A 13,947-nucleotide genomic window follows, 5' to 3' on the forward strand; every position below is an offset into this window, starting at 1 on the left:
CTGGCTAGATAATGTGTGTCGTGAATAATGAGCCACTCCATTACGAATACTATCTATCAATCACACGATTACTGGCCAGTATAGTATTTCAAATGCTCACTGCATACATAGTACCTAAGCGCCTACGACTGGACTATGAGTTGATACGATTTTACAACGACGCCTTGAGTTCATCCCCAAGAACGCTCTTGACAAAATCCCCGATATGCTTGTTGACCGCCTCTGGGGCTTCAATCATGACCCAGTGACCAGCGTTGCTAACAACCTCGCTCTTAAGCCCAGCAGTGAAAAGCTTATCCTGTCCCTCCGCCAGGCGGGGTGGGAGCGCGGCATCTTTCTCAGCCATAACCAACATGGCCGGTATTGTGACCCTGGGATCCGGCCTCTTCGCGAGCTCCAGGTCGTCATCGGCGTTGAGGGTGCGAGTACGGTACCAGTTACACGGTCCATGGAAACCGTTGCGCGAGTGCTCCTGGACATAGAAATCGATCACCTCCTTACTAACAGTCGTGGCAGGGCTGACATTTTTCAGGTTCTCCTCGATGACACCGACCTCGATTTTCATAACGGGGGCACCCTCCGGCGTTGTGCCACCGAGTAATCCGTTCATGAAGGCCCGGATATTCTCGGGCGACTTGTTAAGGATGGTCTCCGCTTCCCCGCTCGCCAATTGCAGCTGATACTGGAAATTGGGCATCTTGCTCACCACATCCTCTAGCGTGAGCTTTACTGGTGACGGAGGCATGTAAGGTACACACAAGCTAAAGATAGCTCGGATTAACTCGGGGTAGTATGCATACATGCGCCTACACGGGAATAGCGTCAGCATATATTCGATATTGCGGATATTCCCAATTAGGATGTCAGCAGGCTGTAGTCTATAGCTGCCAGGATGCGATGCGACATACCATGCCGCTGACGATGATGAAGGGCTAGAAACTTACCAAACGAAAAACCCACCCCAGTCATGTCCACCGAGGATGATAGGCTGGTCGGTAACCTCCTTAACTATAGCTGCAAGATGAGCAGTCATTTTCTTCATCGTGTATTCCTCGACGGGTTCAGGGGCAGAGGTCTGCCCATATCCCAACATATCCGGGACAATGACCTGCAAGCCCAAGGACGTGAGATAAGGGACCTGGAATCGCCATGCAAACCCAAGATCAGGCCTACCGATGACTTCGTGAGTAACTTGGATGTTTATCAGGCCCAGGGGCACTCACCAGCCATGGACAAGAAGAGCAGTGCCAACCGGATTGCCCTGTGGCTTGGCTAGGACATAGTGGTATTTGATATCTCCAAAGGATTTAAACTTATGTTCGACTCGAGGGTCGTTGGGGACCAATGCGTCTAGGGCCATGTTGTTCTATAACCCAGGGGCTTCCTGTCGTAATAACCTATAACTTCGCAGGCGACTTACTACGAAGCGGATGACAACTACGGGAGTGGGGGAGAACCCGGACCTAAGTATGGGAGCTACCTATTTATATGTCTTTGGGACGGGCCGTTGACAGGCCGGTTCGACCGATTTGCTATACCTAATCCTTCGGGCGCCTTCTAAAACAGGAAATAGGTTGCGGGAACTAACCCGTATGACTCATGTTAACCCGGAGGACCGCGCATGTAGATGTGACTAAATAGCAGGTATCGTATAAATAAGTTCTTTCATGGGTGTGTATGTACCTACATCTATCGGTTGGCAAGGGATACGACAGACGATATGTGCGTGCAAGTGGTGTGGCCAACTAACCAATCGGCATCTATGGCATGTTGATGCTATAGGATCGATCAGATATGTAAATGCTTAGGTAGAGCGGAGACATAGGCTATCCATGACCGGGATAGCGCTGCAGCTATATTAACGCCTCCAACTTCAAACCTACTTAGCTGGCTAGGCAAGGGAGATGCCGAGGATGTTGACCAACTTGAAGATACCTTACACATTGAATTCTGTCGCATCGTTTCTCACGGATCATGCGTAGTCCGAATGTTTGCATACCGACTGCATGTAATTACCTAGTAGTTATGTGGGATGTGGGTTACGACTAAGAACGTGGAGCTCTTGGTGGATATATCTGGATGATTAATTGCTCCGACGGAAAGAAGCGTTAGAAGACTACCGAGGCTTGGTGATTCGATACTAGGCAATTGATAGCCACAGAGGTAACAAAGAAGACAATCATCATAAAGGTAGTTCATGTGGTCACTTGCCATCCAATGATACATTAAAGAATCATCAACACCAAGAGGGGCACGTATTCGGTAACCACGGGTGAGCCGGATGAGCATTGGAGAAATCACCAACGAACTAGCAACCCGAGTCCGAGCCCGAACCCGGCTCCGGCTCAGAACAAGTTAAAACTTGAAACGTACACACGACTCTCTAGACAGGCTCACCGGAAGTCTCAAATTTAAGCGCAGAGTGTCATCAAATACACCATATAAACTCACTATCAGTTTTAACCTTGGTTAGTTCCGAAACATCGAAACTTATAGCAATAAAAAATAAAAAAATAAAAGCCCACAGCCCGTAGATCCGTATCACGCAAGAGCGCCTATACCTTCCGCCCACCGCCTAAATATTCCGAATACATGACAAGAAAGAGAAAACTGGAGGCGGAGACATCCGGAAACTTAGTATATAACCGTGTCTTCGACCTCCTCTATCATTACATCGTCTGCCCTATCTGGCTCTTTTTCATGGCCAACCTTACCAGCGTGGGAAGGGGGGCGATTATTAGTAGTAGTAGGAGAAGGAATGGATTGTGGAGTGTCAGTAGGGTGCTCATCGTCAAGTTTACTACCCACTTTATCCTTAGGTTCAAGCGCAGGAGAATCGACTGCGACGCCTAATGCTTTTAATCGCTGTTCCTTGCGTTGCTGAAATTCGAGAACCTCCCTCTCGATCGTATCTTTGGCTTCGTGGATTTGCTCTTTGATAGTGTCCTCTTGTTCGGGTGTGGGGTCCCATGGCAAGTAGTACTGATAGTATGGTTAGCCGATATATCTACATGTCGTGAGTTTTTACTGACTATCTTTGGAGGGGTCTTAGTCTCTAGAAACCTAGCCATCGCTAGCATATTTGTGTGCCTGTTGCGCATCTAAAGATTCTGTTAATCTGAGGTACTTAGGTAGGTAGGTGGGTACCTAGTTATTAGGATAGTATGGGGATCAACTTACAACTTTCTCGTCAAACTTAATTTGTTCCACCTTGCGAACGGTCCTCAACTTGGCTAGTTTTTCATCTCTTTGCTTATCATCTTCGGCTCTTTGCTGGTGTACTTTTGCCTGCTGTCGTCGCTCAATCTCTTGACGTCTCTTTTGCTGCGAGCTAGAAGTGGTTTGACTTAGTGTGCTTAGCAAACCACCGAATAACCGTTTCCCGCGTCTTCTCTCTTCCTGCAATGCGCTCTGGCGACGGTCTGTTCCTGGCTCTTTTGGTGTTGGTGGAGCCTTCGCCTTATTATCTCCATCCGACTTGCCATCTAGTTTCGTTCTTTTCGGCGACAGGCTAGACGTATCTTGGCTGCGAAGAGGTGACGAAGCTTTACGTTTTTGCGAATTAGTATTGTCTTCATCTATATCGATAGTAGTTGTCTCGCGCTCCGGGCTATGGCCATTCGGGGTACTGATTTCATGATTAGCCAATTGCGACCAATAGAATCAAAGCCAGGGTTATCTCTCACGTTTCGTTGGCCGGCATTATGTCGTCTTTCCGCAGCTCGAGCCAGATTATGAGGAAAATATAAAGCGCAATTTAAGAAGATTATTGCCACATCGGGCGAAATAAAGAAATAGATCAAGTCATTCTCATGTGGTTTAATCTTCCTAGTAAAGCATGTGTAGTAGAAAGGTTGAAATAGTTTAAAAACGTCGCGAGGCTGAATGGTAGAGCAAACAAACGCGGGCCAAAGCTCCAAAGTGCGACAGTCAAACTTGAACTAAAAGGGTAAGGTCAAGTACCAGGTACATGGCATATCCCCACTTAATTACATCAAGCAGGGACGAGTTTGTGCAATTGTGCATGCAGTACTCCACTTTATGTACATTATGCTAAACAAGGTTCGTTCTCGCGCAAGCTCCGTGCAAACCGTACTGAACAAATCTCTAACAAGAAGTGGCAAGGCTGAGAAATCATCCAGAAGGCTATCGTCTCAACATATCACCGCGATTGTCTATCAACTAATATTCCGAGTCCTCCTATCTACAACCTTTTCTCCAATACCCCACCATAAAGAGGTCTCTATTCGGTCAATATGTCTCGACATCATCCGTAAGTGTTACCCTAGGGGCATCAATACCTTCCTTTACTAGGTAATACGTATAGAAGCTAACGACGTATTCCATAGCGATCTCGTGATGTGCCGTAAGCAATCCGGCATCGCCATCGGCCGCCTCTGCGACAAATGCGATGGAAAGTGTCCCGTATGCGATTCCTACGTGAGACCGACCACTCTCGTCCGCATTTGCGACGAGTGCAGCTTTGGCAACTACCAGAACAAATGTGTTGTGTGTGGCGGCGAAGGCATATCGGACGCGTTTTACTGCTTCGAGTGTACGCGGTTGGAGAAGGACAGAGATGGGTGTCCTAAGATCATAAATTTGGGCAGTTCAAGAACAGATGTAAGCCACCGTGTTCCCCCTCGGACTCTCGTTGCCAACCGGAGATTATGTACTGACTTGCCATGCAGCTGTTCTACCAGAAGAAAACGAATCGGACGGGATACTAGCCTCTATGTGGCCTGGGTTTGGGCCGTGGAAGTTTAGGACTCTTGAATTACGTGACAACTCGATGTTATTGCTGGGTACACGTTTACGCGGAAAAGGGGGTCATATTTTAATACCAGCATTGTTGGCCGGCGTTTTGAGATCGTAGCACTCATCCTAAGAGTAGACTACTCAGATATGCAAATTTATGTGTTTATATGCGAGTTGAATTGATTTTTATTATAAAATCATACGATTTGTGTAGCGTCAAACTACGTAAGGATGCTGCTGCCCGACTGTTTCCGAGTGATTATTATCTGCAAGAAAGTTGATGATGTACAGAATGCCTCGATTATAAGCCCATCTAGTAAGTTAGATGTAGCTGACCTTAACGCCCATACCCGCTGTTGATCTGACCTTATTCCAACCTGTTCCAAGAATCTGCTGAATCCGCTCACGGACACCCTTTCTACCAAACATAACAACAATACTAATGAGAAAAGCGACCAATCTCATGAGCAGCATTGGGTTGGCTTTAAGTGTAGCCCCCAATTGCTCGATAACCTTACGAAAATTCATAATGACCACTGCAGCTCGCGCACCGAAACTTGGGGGTGCCACGGCCTTCTTCCCTTTAGGGGCAGACGACTTTGCCGCTCTCGATAATCCGGACGACCCGCTAGAGGTTCGAGGTTTGTTCTTTGATCGAGGAGCACTCTGGCTGTTTTCGATACCGTAGTCGACCTCGCTACCTTCCCGCTTAGCTCTTTCTTCATCTAATCGGCGCCGTTCTCTTGCTTCATTCTCTGCCCTAAGCCTCCTTGCCTCTTCGAGATCTTTCTGTAGTTGCTCTTCTTGCTTTTGCTGTTCTTCATGTTGTTTCCGTTCCGATTCCTGCTGCTCCTCTTGTAAACTTTGAAGAGCCTGTAAGAAAGCCTCTCTTCGTTCGTCATCGAGTACTGCGCTGACGCTAATGAATTCTCTTGCATAATCCCACTCATTGTTGCGTAGCAAAACATGCAAGGTATACAATTCTAGGATCTTAACTCTAGCATTGAGATCCCTGGGAGTGTCGGCACCGCTAGCAACGCCTTTAGAGGGCGACCTTCTCTTCGACGAGAATCGTGAGATTTTGGTCTCCTCAAGTCTCTGAGATATATCGAGATTCGGTGTAGTTGATGAGGCCAGATAGTTTTCTAACCGTTTCTGATTCACCGCCTGTGATTTGGCATGTGCGAGGAGTAGTGTAGCCCTTTAATCGGTCAGCCTGACAAGACATTCCCATGCATCAAATCAAAATCCAACTTACAGATTTATGACAACATCAGAATCGACCTCCCCTTCAACGCCATGGTACCCAAACTGTACAACCTCTTCCCAGACATCGCCATCCCGAACCTTCTTGCACAGGCCACGCCATTCTTGGGTGCCGAAGGCCTCTTTTCCCTCGTCGGGATCCAGCTCTAATATAGCATTCAGGATGGTCAGATATAAGCTCCACACCTTTATCCTAGTGGATCTCGAGGCTCGAACGACGGGTGCCGGCTCAATTAGTCCATTTACATCTGCATTTTCGGATGATGGGCTGATCAATGGTAAGACTGTTGATAATGCCTCCGGTAATCGACGCGTCAGGAATAATTGTGATGCCTGACGATAGGTCTTGGAGATGTTGCTTGATGATGGACGAGAGGAAGTTGTAGATGCTAATGAGGATATCGAGTTCGAAAGGACATGCGATCCAAAATTTTCGGATGCCGTAGGGCTCAATGTTGCGGTATAGGATCCATCGAACGACATGTTTGCGAATACTTAGGTATTTTCCAACAATATTTTAGATAGGAATTGGCCTAAATATTAGCTTAAACGCGACGGTAAATTCCAACAACAGAAATTCATATTAATAAATTAGAATTTGGAGAAATAAATGTCAACAATGACATCGTAAACTTTAGAAGCATGCACATGCAGGAACAACGTAGGCATGTGGGACCGGAATAGGTCGAGCTTGCCTTCGCGTTCTCTGGCATGCGGGAAGGTTGGATTGAAAGCCGCTGTTCTTTTCGTACTCTCGGTGATTATGGAATGTTTGTACCTCGGTATGTCGGCCCACATGTATGAATATCGTTAGGTAGACCCACTTAATATATCAGGTGCCCCAGTGCTTGTCCGGCTTACATAATTGGATAGTTACATAATGAGATTTCTTCTTCCATACTTCATTTGTCCGTCCTCCGAACACCGTCCAACAAATCATTCAACATCAATCTGAATGGCTTCATTTTCAAAAATCCACTGTGTGGAAAGTCCTTAGACAAGCCTACTACTATGCCAAGCTACTCGTCCATTCCTGCAATACATCTGTAGCAAAGCATCTAGAATTTTGTCCTTCAATCAGCTATTTAGCTTTGGTCATTAACAATCAACAATCGACAGCCTGCATACGCAAACACGATAGCCTACATAACAAGTTTATCTTCTTGGTCTACTTGAGCCTACGGGCTCCTCCGACTATAGACCACATAGTGGACCAGACCCAATAATGGTGCTTTCAACTAATCGGAGTTGAGCCTCTGTGGGTGCCAGTGGACTATCGCATGGAAAGGCGATACCGTCAGAAAGCTCTGCACACTTTACTCAATCAGGGAGATACTAATGTTTATGTATCCCAACTTCCGTGTGGTTTATATGTAATACTCATTGATAAGTATAACCAAGTTAGAATCAATTATAAGCAATTAAATCATTGACCCATCCTGGAAGCTGAACTATACCCAGAGACAACACACCAAGCTGTATCTCTAAATCTCAAATATGTATTATGTTAAAGTTTTCACATGAGTGGTAAACTCTTGACATGTAAGATTATGCTCAATTGAGATAAAGAACTGGGTACCTCCCAACAGATCAGTACCAAGAGGCAGTTTGTCACAGGTTGGTGATTGTGCGACAAACTGTTCTGGATTTCACTAAGATATTATGTTTAAGTCATAATAAAACACGTTTCCCTATTATTACTCTTTTGTAACATAAAAATCAATTGTTCTGCTGATGCTCTCACAGATATATCTCTTCGACTTGTGAGAGCGGATCGCCCCCCTTTTTCTCCCTCACATTTAATTTACCCAACACTATAGAATTTACGAGATTTTTCGCTGGCGCCATATTAGGCACGATCGTATCGAAGCGATGGAGATTGACAAGAACAACTTCTTCTGGATGCTTCCATGCATGTTACATGAGGCACAGAAAGCTCGTTTCGTAGCGATTGACGTTGAGATGAGCGGTATCTCCTCTGCTCACGGCCACGCTAGCCACATTAATTCTATTCAGGATTCATATACTGGAATCAAAGAAGCGGCTGAGAAATACCAAGTGCTACAGGTTGGGTTTACATTTTCTCACTACAATGAGGACAGATGTGAGAAGGTTACTAAAGCATAATCAACAACCAGAGCTAATGCGCATATCTAGCTGAACATATTGTTCGCACTTTTAACTGCCATCTCTCGCCGCTGTTTCCTAGAAGCCCTTTATCAGATGGGTTAACTCGGTATCTAGACAGAAGATTCTGTGTCTCGGCTAGATCGTACAGTTTTCTCCAACAGAATAAATTCAATCTGGCTCATAGTTTGGATAATGGCATACATTATCTGAGCCGTGAGGAACTGAGACGCGCAGAGGAATATTGCTTGTCTAGGAATTATAGTCATAAGGGGATTGACCCCCTGAAACTTGATGAAGAGTCACAGCGTTTTTACAAGTATGTCAGAAAACAAATCACAGGATTTGTTACTGAAAGCGCCACACCGGTACGGCATTCGATCTAGGACAGCATTCATAAAACTAATAAATTATAAGGGCGTGGGATTCACCATAAAGAACCCATATGGGGGTAAACTTAACGGGCTACAGCTTCGATTGATACATCAGATCATCCGGGAGGAGTTCCCGGCGTGTATAGCTAAAAGGGTATCGACAGGTACTATGGCAGGAAGTATCTCTGTCAGTCTGTTGGACGAAGCTGCAAGACTCAAGGTTCGTGGTTGCCCAGTGGATTCATCCTGTAACGGCCCTGCCGCAAGTATATACCTGTAGCTAACTTAACAATGCCTTGGGCTAGAACGACTTTCGCCAGAAGCTAGACATAGACGAGGTAAAGAGATTATCAGGTTTGTTCATCGACACACCATGTGATTATTACATGACTCCTCAATCTAACATGCCTAAAGGCCTACAGATTCTGCTCGAGGCACTATCTGGAGGGCCCTTTGCCACAAGAGCCAGTCGAGAATGGGCTCAGTACAGGAACAGACCTCCTATCGGCCTTGAGTCATGGGGCAAGTTTAATCAAGCGTTCAACTTTCAGGACTGTGAAGCAAGCCTCAGTAAATCTAGGCCTATTTTAGTTGGCCATAATTTGCTACAAGATCTTGCCTTTCTTTATAAAACATTCTTCGAACCTCTCCCACCAAAAGTTGATGATTTCATCAATAAAATCCACACACTTTTCCCACGTATTGTAGATACTAAATTTATGCATACAAAGGATAAGCATATGATGGAAACAGACAGCACACTACAAGAACTTCATTATTATTACGCTAAACAGCAATTCCCTGCCTTTCGCTGCGATCCTAGATTCAGCAACGGGCGAGCCTGCGCGCATAATGCTGGGTTCGATAGTAAGTCCACAACACCTTCAATCATTACTAGAATATTTTTATTAACATCAATAGGCCTCATGACGGCAGTCCTATTCTTGAAGCAAGCTCACGCTTTATTCATTACTAGGAAGCATTTGAACGTCATTGAGGAGCAGTGTTATGTGGCCACGCCACCATCAGACCAGGAAGAAAAAAGTTCAACAAATCACAGTAATTCAAGGTATGTTCAATGCGATCCGACACATTAATATATTTCGCTAACCATTATTTTTAGTACAACTTCCTGGTCCGATACCAGTGCTAATACCTTGCTTGATGAAGAGGAGATTGGCACTTTAGGAGCTCTCCAAAAATGGGACGTGCTCGTCGCAGATGAATCTGCCTCAAAACAAATATCCCTTACTATCACTGAGAAAGCCAAGGCTTCCAAACGGGACGAACGAAGATCATCTTGTTCTCCCTACCGCAAGAAGGTATCGATACCCGGGGAAACATATTCAGAAAGGGAACTTCACATGATCCCGCCCTGGATGGATACCTTCTGGAGAACCTACGGCAACAAATCCTCCATTGCGGGGATAAGCCACATATCCTTTTCATAATCGATTCCCTACAATTTGCTAAATAGCAAACAAAAGGGTTTATATCCAACCCCATGAGCTACGTGCTCGGCTTACGCCTTTGTGTGGGGGTGGCGTTCAGAAAGAACACCTTTCCATATCTGACTAGGATATTCCTGTTCGCTTCGACTAGGAAGATCTGCTTAGTCGCCGCCGCAATTTGTGAGTGGTGACAAGATTACAGAAGTTGTTGAAATGGACACCTGATGGGCCATTGATGATGACCCAAGGTGGTCTTTACTCCCATGACAATTTATGTCTATAAAATATCTTACACAAGCGCTGTATATGAGGCGAGATCACGCTTTATTTCCTGGAGTCCTTTACCGAACGTAGTACATGGTGCCCAAAAACACGTCCCAGAAGACTTAGATGGTCTAGGATCCTTCTCCTTTCACCATCGTCGTTATTCTCGCTGGCGAGAACCTCTTCTCTATCGGCACTCTTATCATAAATAATTGCCTCCTCGACTTCACCCCACACTCGACCAAGGGCCTAGCCTGGCAAAAGCAGGAACTCTAGGATGGTTTAATCCTATAGCTCTCGGCAATACCAAGCTTTGAGTAAGCCCTGCGGTATCAAGGGTCAGCGACTTATAACCTTTATTATGTCGACTTCCTCTACAGAAGAGGTGCAATATAGCGAGCTTCATTAACATCTTAAGTTTGGAAGGCACCCATAGGTGACCTGAGACATCCTACTGCACAACGAGTCTCCTTGGTAGGGAGATGAGGGCCTTACTAACCCCTCATTATCATATCTCGACCGCCACGAGGAGTTCAGTCCTTCCCCTGGGGCCGGACCCCAGTCATTAATGATGAAAGGAGAAGTGAATTGATAGCGGCCACCTTGTCGCTGGAATCATTGGATCTCCCTAGGTGACACAATTACCTATACCCCAAAGTATGTTGGTATTATAGGTAATGAGACGAAGCCGGCCCAGAGAAGAGGGCTTCTCTCAAGCAGATACCTTGCCCTATTTTAGGGCGCACCAATGTGGCTTTTACACAGATAACGTAAAAGTGCTGATTTGATATGGGGGAAGAATCCCATCTGGTCCGTTCCTTGCCTAAAAGGACTACGGGTCTATTATCACAGGATATCGTTGTCCGAAGACGAACCGTCAGGTCGGTTAAGTCTATCGGACTTCCCCAAAGCCCTTGTCACTTCTAGACGTACCACGGTGTCTCGGAAGAACTTGAAGACGGCTAAACTAGTGTAAGGGGAGTCCTGTACCCTCTACCTAGTACCCTCACTCGGGCTATTGAATTAGCATATAACTTCTCGCTCGAAAGACGGCGACAGCGGCGGTTGGCTAATAAGCACCTTCCGTTTTAACGCTTCCGGTATGGAGTCGGAGAAATCATCCGAAGAGTCGAGCGACGAACGTTCGTTAACAACCATGTCGAACAGCGATGAATGGTTGCTGTATTGGCTATTTGAAATTCCCTCACGGATCCGATTATTTCCCCGGTGATAGAATTCGGGGAAGTGCCATACGCCAACTTGGTGTTCCTCATTGCCGGAGCACTCTTGTTGCGAATTACTGACACGATAACACGTTCATCTATTAGAAGTTCGTCTACTAATTTAACCGTATGGTTAACCTGACATCATTCCTTTACCTACCTCTAATTTGGCCAGCTCCTATTCAATAGGTGATTGGTTGTCGGTGGTAACCGAATCTATGACAACTTCCTTGCAGGTGACTGCATGAACAAAATAGGGACCTGACAGTAGTCCCTTTGAATACCATCGCGGATGACATATCGGGGATTATATCCGATAGTCCTACCGTTTGTGTCGTATAACTTGCGGCATCACAAGCCCGAAGTGAGATGGGCTTCCCATGTGTCGCCTTTTCTCCGCCTCACGCCTATTAAACAGGCTTGATCATGATGGATTAGTCAACCACTACACACATGCTATGATCATGCATGTCTCGGTCTAGCCCAAGCCAGCCGTCCGGTGTTGTGTATGTGAGACGGTGGCTTACAAGGGCAGACATCGTCTGATCGGAGTGTGGATCTTCCTATATCCCCCACATCACTATATCGCCGTATCTGCTGGTCGGATACGGGAGTTAGGATTTGCCAACAGACTAAGTAGACGTTGCTGGCCCCTGATCGGCACCGTCATCGTTAACGACGACCCCTTCATGAAGGGGAGGCGGCGGGGGGACTGCAGCTCCTCGCCTATAGACGGGTCCTCGAACCCGACGAAGAAGCTATTGGTGGCCATTGTGCGAATACTGCAAGGGGGAATCTATAGTTAGCTATAATGCTAATTATGCATTCGATGTGCAAGATATCGCGCGTTTGCAGCAATGGCAAACGCCTCTAGTCACAACCTTATCCTCAACGCGACTCAGCTCACAACCCTAGGTAATACCCAATATCTAGGAGTTACACACGCAGTGCTGCATGAAATTAAGCAGCTCAATTACCTAGTACTGAACTATTAGTACGAGGCACTCGGAAATCTTGGAAATTTTCCAGCATCTGCCACTAGCATTTTATTGAGTAGCTAGAAGTTCATAGGGGAGGAAATTACAAGCCGGATGGTTGTTGTCTATCATGATGGTTTAAGAGTTAGGAGGATGCTACACGTCAAGATGTCAATGTTTAGATATATGGCATAACATAACACAACATGGTACATTATTCTTACAATTGATGGTATTGTAGATACAGGGGGCTCTATGCCGTAATTTACACCTATATCTATCGATCCGCCATCATGTTCCTTACCGAGTAGAAGTATTTTTCTGGTAATATCTCCTTCAGCTCTTCCCTCGTAAGCCAATTGAAGTCAAGTAATCCCAGCTTGTTTCCCTTCAAATCTGCCTGGCCGGCCATAATTCTTCCCTTTAAGAAGAATACCTTCTCACCCCTCTGTTTGAAGGAATTATCTTCGTTGTACTCGGGCTTCCTAATCATACGAGCAACCGGTACTCGGCCCACCATCCAGGTGTTCATGTTAACACCTGCTGCGGATTCCAAAGCCCTTGCGGCAGACTATGAATGTGGTTAGCGAACAATCTTGTCATTGTGAATGTGATAGTTGCGCTCAACGTACCTCGTGTAAGTTTCCGTCTGTTGGTACATCTACAGATGGGAATTGCCATATTCCATCGCTGGCCTTGACAACCAGGTAAAGCGTTCTGTCCAGCTTGCGATCTAACCGCCTCACGTCATTCGTCTTGTCGGCCTCAGTAATTCTGTCCATCGGCCGTTCGACGGGGATGATCTCGTCCCCTTTCGCCTCCTCGCCATCTTCGGTCACCCGGTTTTCGGCATCCTTGAGCAGGATGTCTCGTAATCGCTCTTCGCTGCTTAGTGTGCTTCCGACTAAAAGCTCGTCGTTCCACGCATTACGTCCTTGGGGGTAGTATCTGCCTAACTCTTTCGCCGGTATCCGGCCTCGCTCGTTGAACTTGATCCGCCAGTCTAAGTCTGTGGCCGTGTCCTTCTTGAAGAACAGAGTGTGTCGGAAGGGTAAGACTAATCGCTCGTTTAACCGTTTCTGGTAGAAGAAGAATGCGTTCTCGAACGGAGTAAGTGTGCGCGTGAGTAGAGGCGCTCGGGTTAAGATGATGCCGGATTTTATGCGGTATTCTGCTGGGGGGTATTGCGGCGATGGGGGATATTTGGGTTGATCGGCTTCAGCCGTCGCAGCAGTTTCGGCGCTGGATGAATATGACCGGAACTGGGTGCTCCTGCAACTGGCGCATATACTGGATTGTCCTCCTATGAATTTTCATTATTAGTATATTAGTTATGTATGGTTTTCGCACGAGAACTTACTTCGTAATAACGCAGCGGCAGCACTGCTACCTCTACTTGAGGCCGCCATATTTCGGAGTAGCAATTACAGCGCTTCTCTCGGTGTCAATGGCGGAGATTCTGCAGCTTCAATATGTTCTCTGTATTGCGAATATCGATATTGAACTT

The 13,947-nt window shown here is 46.2% G+C and overlaps 6 protein-coding genes across 6 annotated transcripts; 2 read left to right on the forward strand and 4 right to left on the reverse strand.

Annotated features, from left to right (window-relative positions):
- Positions 1-17: 17 nt before the first annotated feature.
- Positions 18-1,826, reverse strand: GGS22DRAFT_170947 (epoxide hydrolase). Its single transcript, XM_047962526.1, has 3 exons — positions 1,224-1,826; positions 945-1,169; positions 18-806 (listed from the first exon to the last, which is right to left on the reverse strand). The coding sequence occupies exons 1-3, from the start codon at positions 1,358-1,360 to the stop codon at positions 152-154; spliced, it is 1,017 nt and encodes a 338-aa protein (XP_047815706.1). The 5' UTR covers positions 1,361-1,826; the 3' UTR covers positions 18-151.
- A 426-nt stretch (positions 1,827-2,252) lies between these two features.
- Positions 2,253-3,843, reverse strand: GGS22DRAFT_170948 (uncharacterized protein). Its single transcript, XM_047962527.1, has 4 exons — positions 3,687-3,843; positions 3,181-3,628; positions 3,033-3,101; positions 2,253-2,982 (listed from the first exon to the last, which is right to left on the reverse strand). Exons 1-4 carry the CDS (start codon positions 3,701-3,703, stop codon positions 2,635-2,637), a joined length of 882 nt encoding a protein of 293 aa, XP_047815707.1. The 5' UTR covers positions 3,704-3,843; the 3' UTR covers positions 2,253-2,634.
- Positions 3,844-4,090: 247 nt separating this feature from the next.
- GGS22DRAFT_170949 (PHF5-like protein) lies at positions 4,091-4,932 on the forward strand. Its single transcript, XM_047962528.1, has 3 exons — positions 4,091-4,273; positions 4,350-4,623; positions 4,692-4,932. The coding sequence occupies exons 1-3, from the start codon at positions 4,257-4,259 to the stop codon at positions 4,728-4,730; spliced, it is 330 nt and encodes a 109-aa protein (XP_047815708.1). The 5' UTR covers positions 4,091-4,256; the 3' UTR covers positions 4,731-4,932.
- GGS22DRAFT_51677 (uncharacterized protein) lies at positions 4,692-6,726 on the reverse strand. Its single transcript, XM_047967309.1, has 2 exons — positions 6,017-6,726; positions 4,692-5,959 (listed from the first exon to the last, which is right to left on the reverse strand). The coding sequence occupies exons 1-2, from the start codon at positions 6,505-6,507 to the stop codon at positions 5,080-5,082; spliced, it is 1,371 nt and encodes a 456-aa protein (XP_047815709.1). The 5' UTR covers positions 6,508-6,726; the 3' UTR covers positions 4,692-5,079.
- A 1,170-nt stretch (positions 6,727-7,896) lies between these two features.
- Positions 7,897-10,516, forward strand: GGS22DRAFT_191599 (CAF1-domain-containing protein; the record flags this gene model as incomplete). The annotated part of the gene is made up of 8 exons (XM_047965145.1): positions 7,897-8,128; positions 8,182-8,519; positions 8,569-8,745; positions 8,831-8,879; positions 8,940-9,392; positions 9,447-9,594; positions 9,649-9,847; positions 10,376-10,516. 8 exons carry the CDS (start codon positions 7,897-7,899, stop codon positions 10,514-10,516), a joined length of 1,737 nt encoding a protein of 578 aa, XP_047815710.1.
- A 1,960-nt stretch (positions 10,517-12,476) lies between these two features.
- GGS22DRAFT_51692 (39S mitochondrial ribosomal protein L46-domain-containing protein) lies at positions 12,477-13,919 on the reverse strand. Its single transcript, XM_047967310.1, has 3 exons — positions 13,801-13,919; positions 13,073-13,743; positions 12,477-13,011 (listed from the first exon to the last, which is right to left on the reverse strand). Exons 1-3 carry the CDS (start codon positions 13,847-13,849, stop codon positions 12,718-12,720), a joined length of 1,014 nt encoding a protein of 337 aa, XP_047815711.1. The 5' UTR covers positions 13,850-13,919; the 3' UTR covers positions 12,477-12,717.
- Between the last annotated feature and the right edge of the window lie 28 nt (positions 13,920-13,947).

Source organism: Annulohypoxylon maeteangense (genome assembly GCF_022496945.1).
Source record: "Annulohypoxylon maeteangense strain CBS 123835 unplaced genomic scaffold GGS22scaffold_17, whole genome shotgun sequence".
Classification (NCBI taxonomy): Eukaryota; Fungi; Ascomycota; class Sordariomycetes; order Xylariales; family Hypoxylaceae; genus Annulohypoxylon; species Annulohypoxylon maeteangense.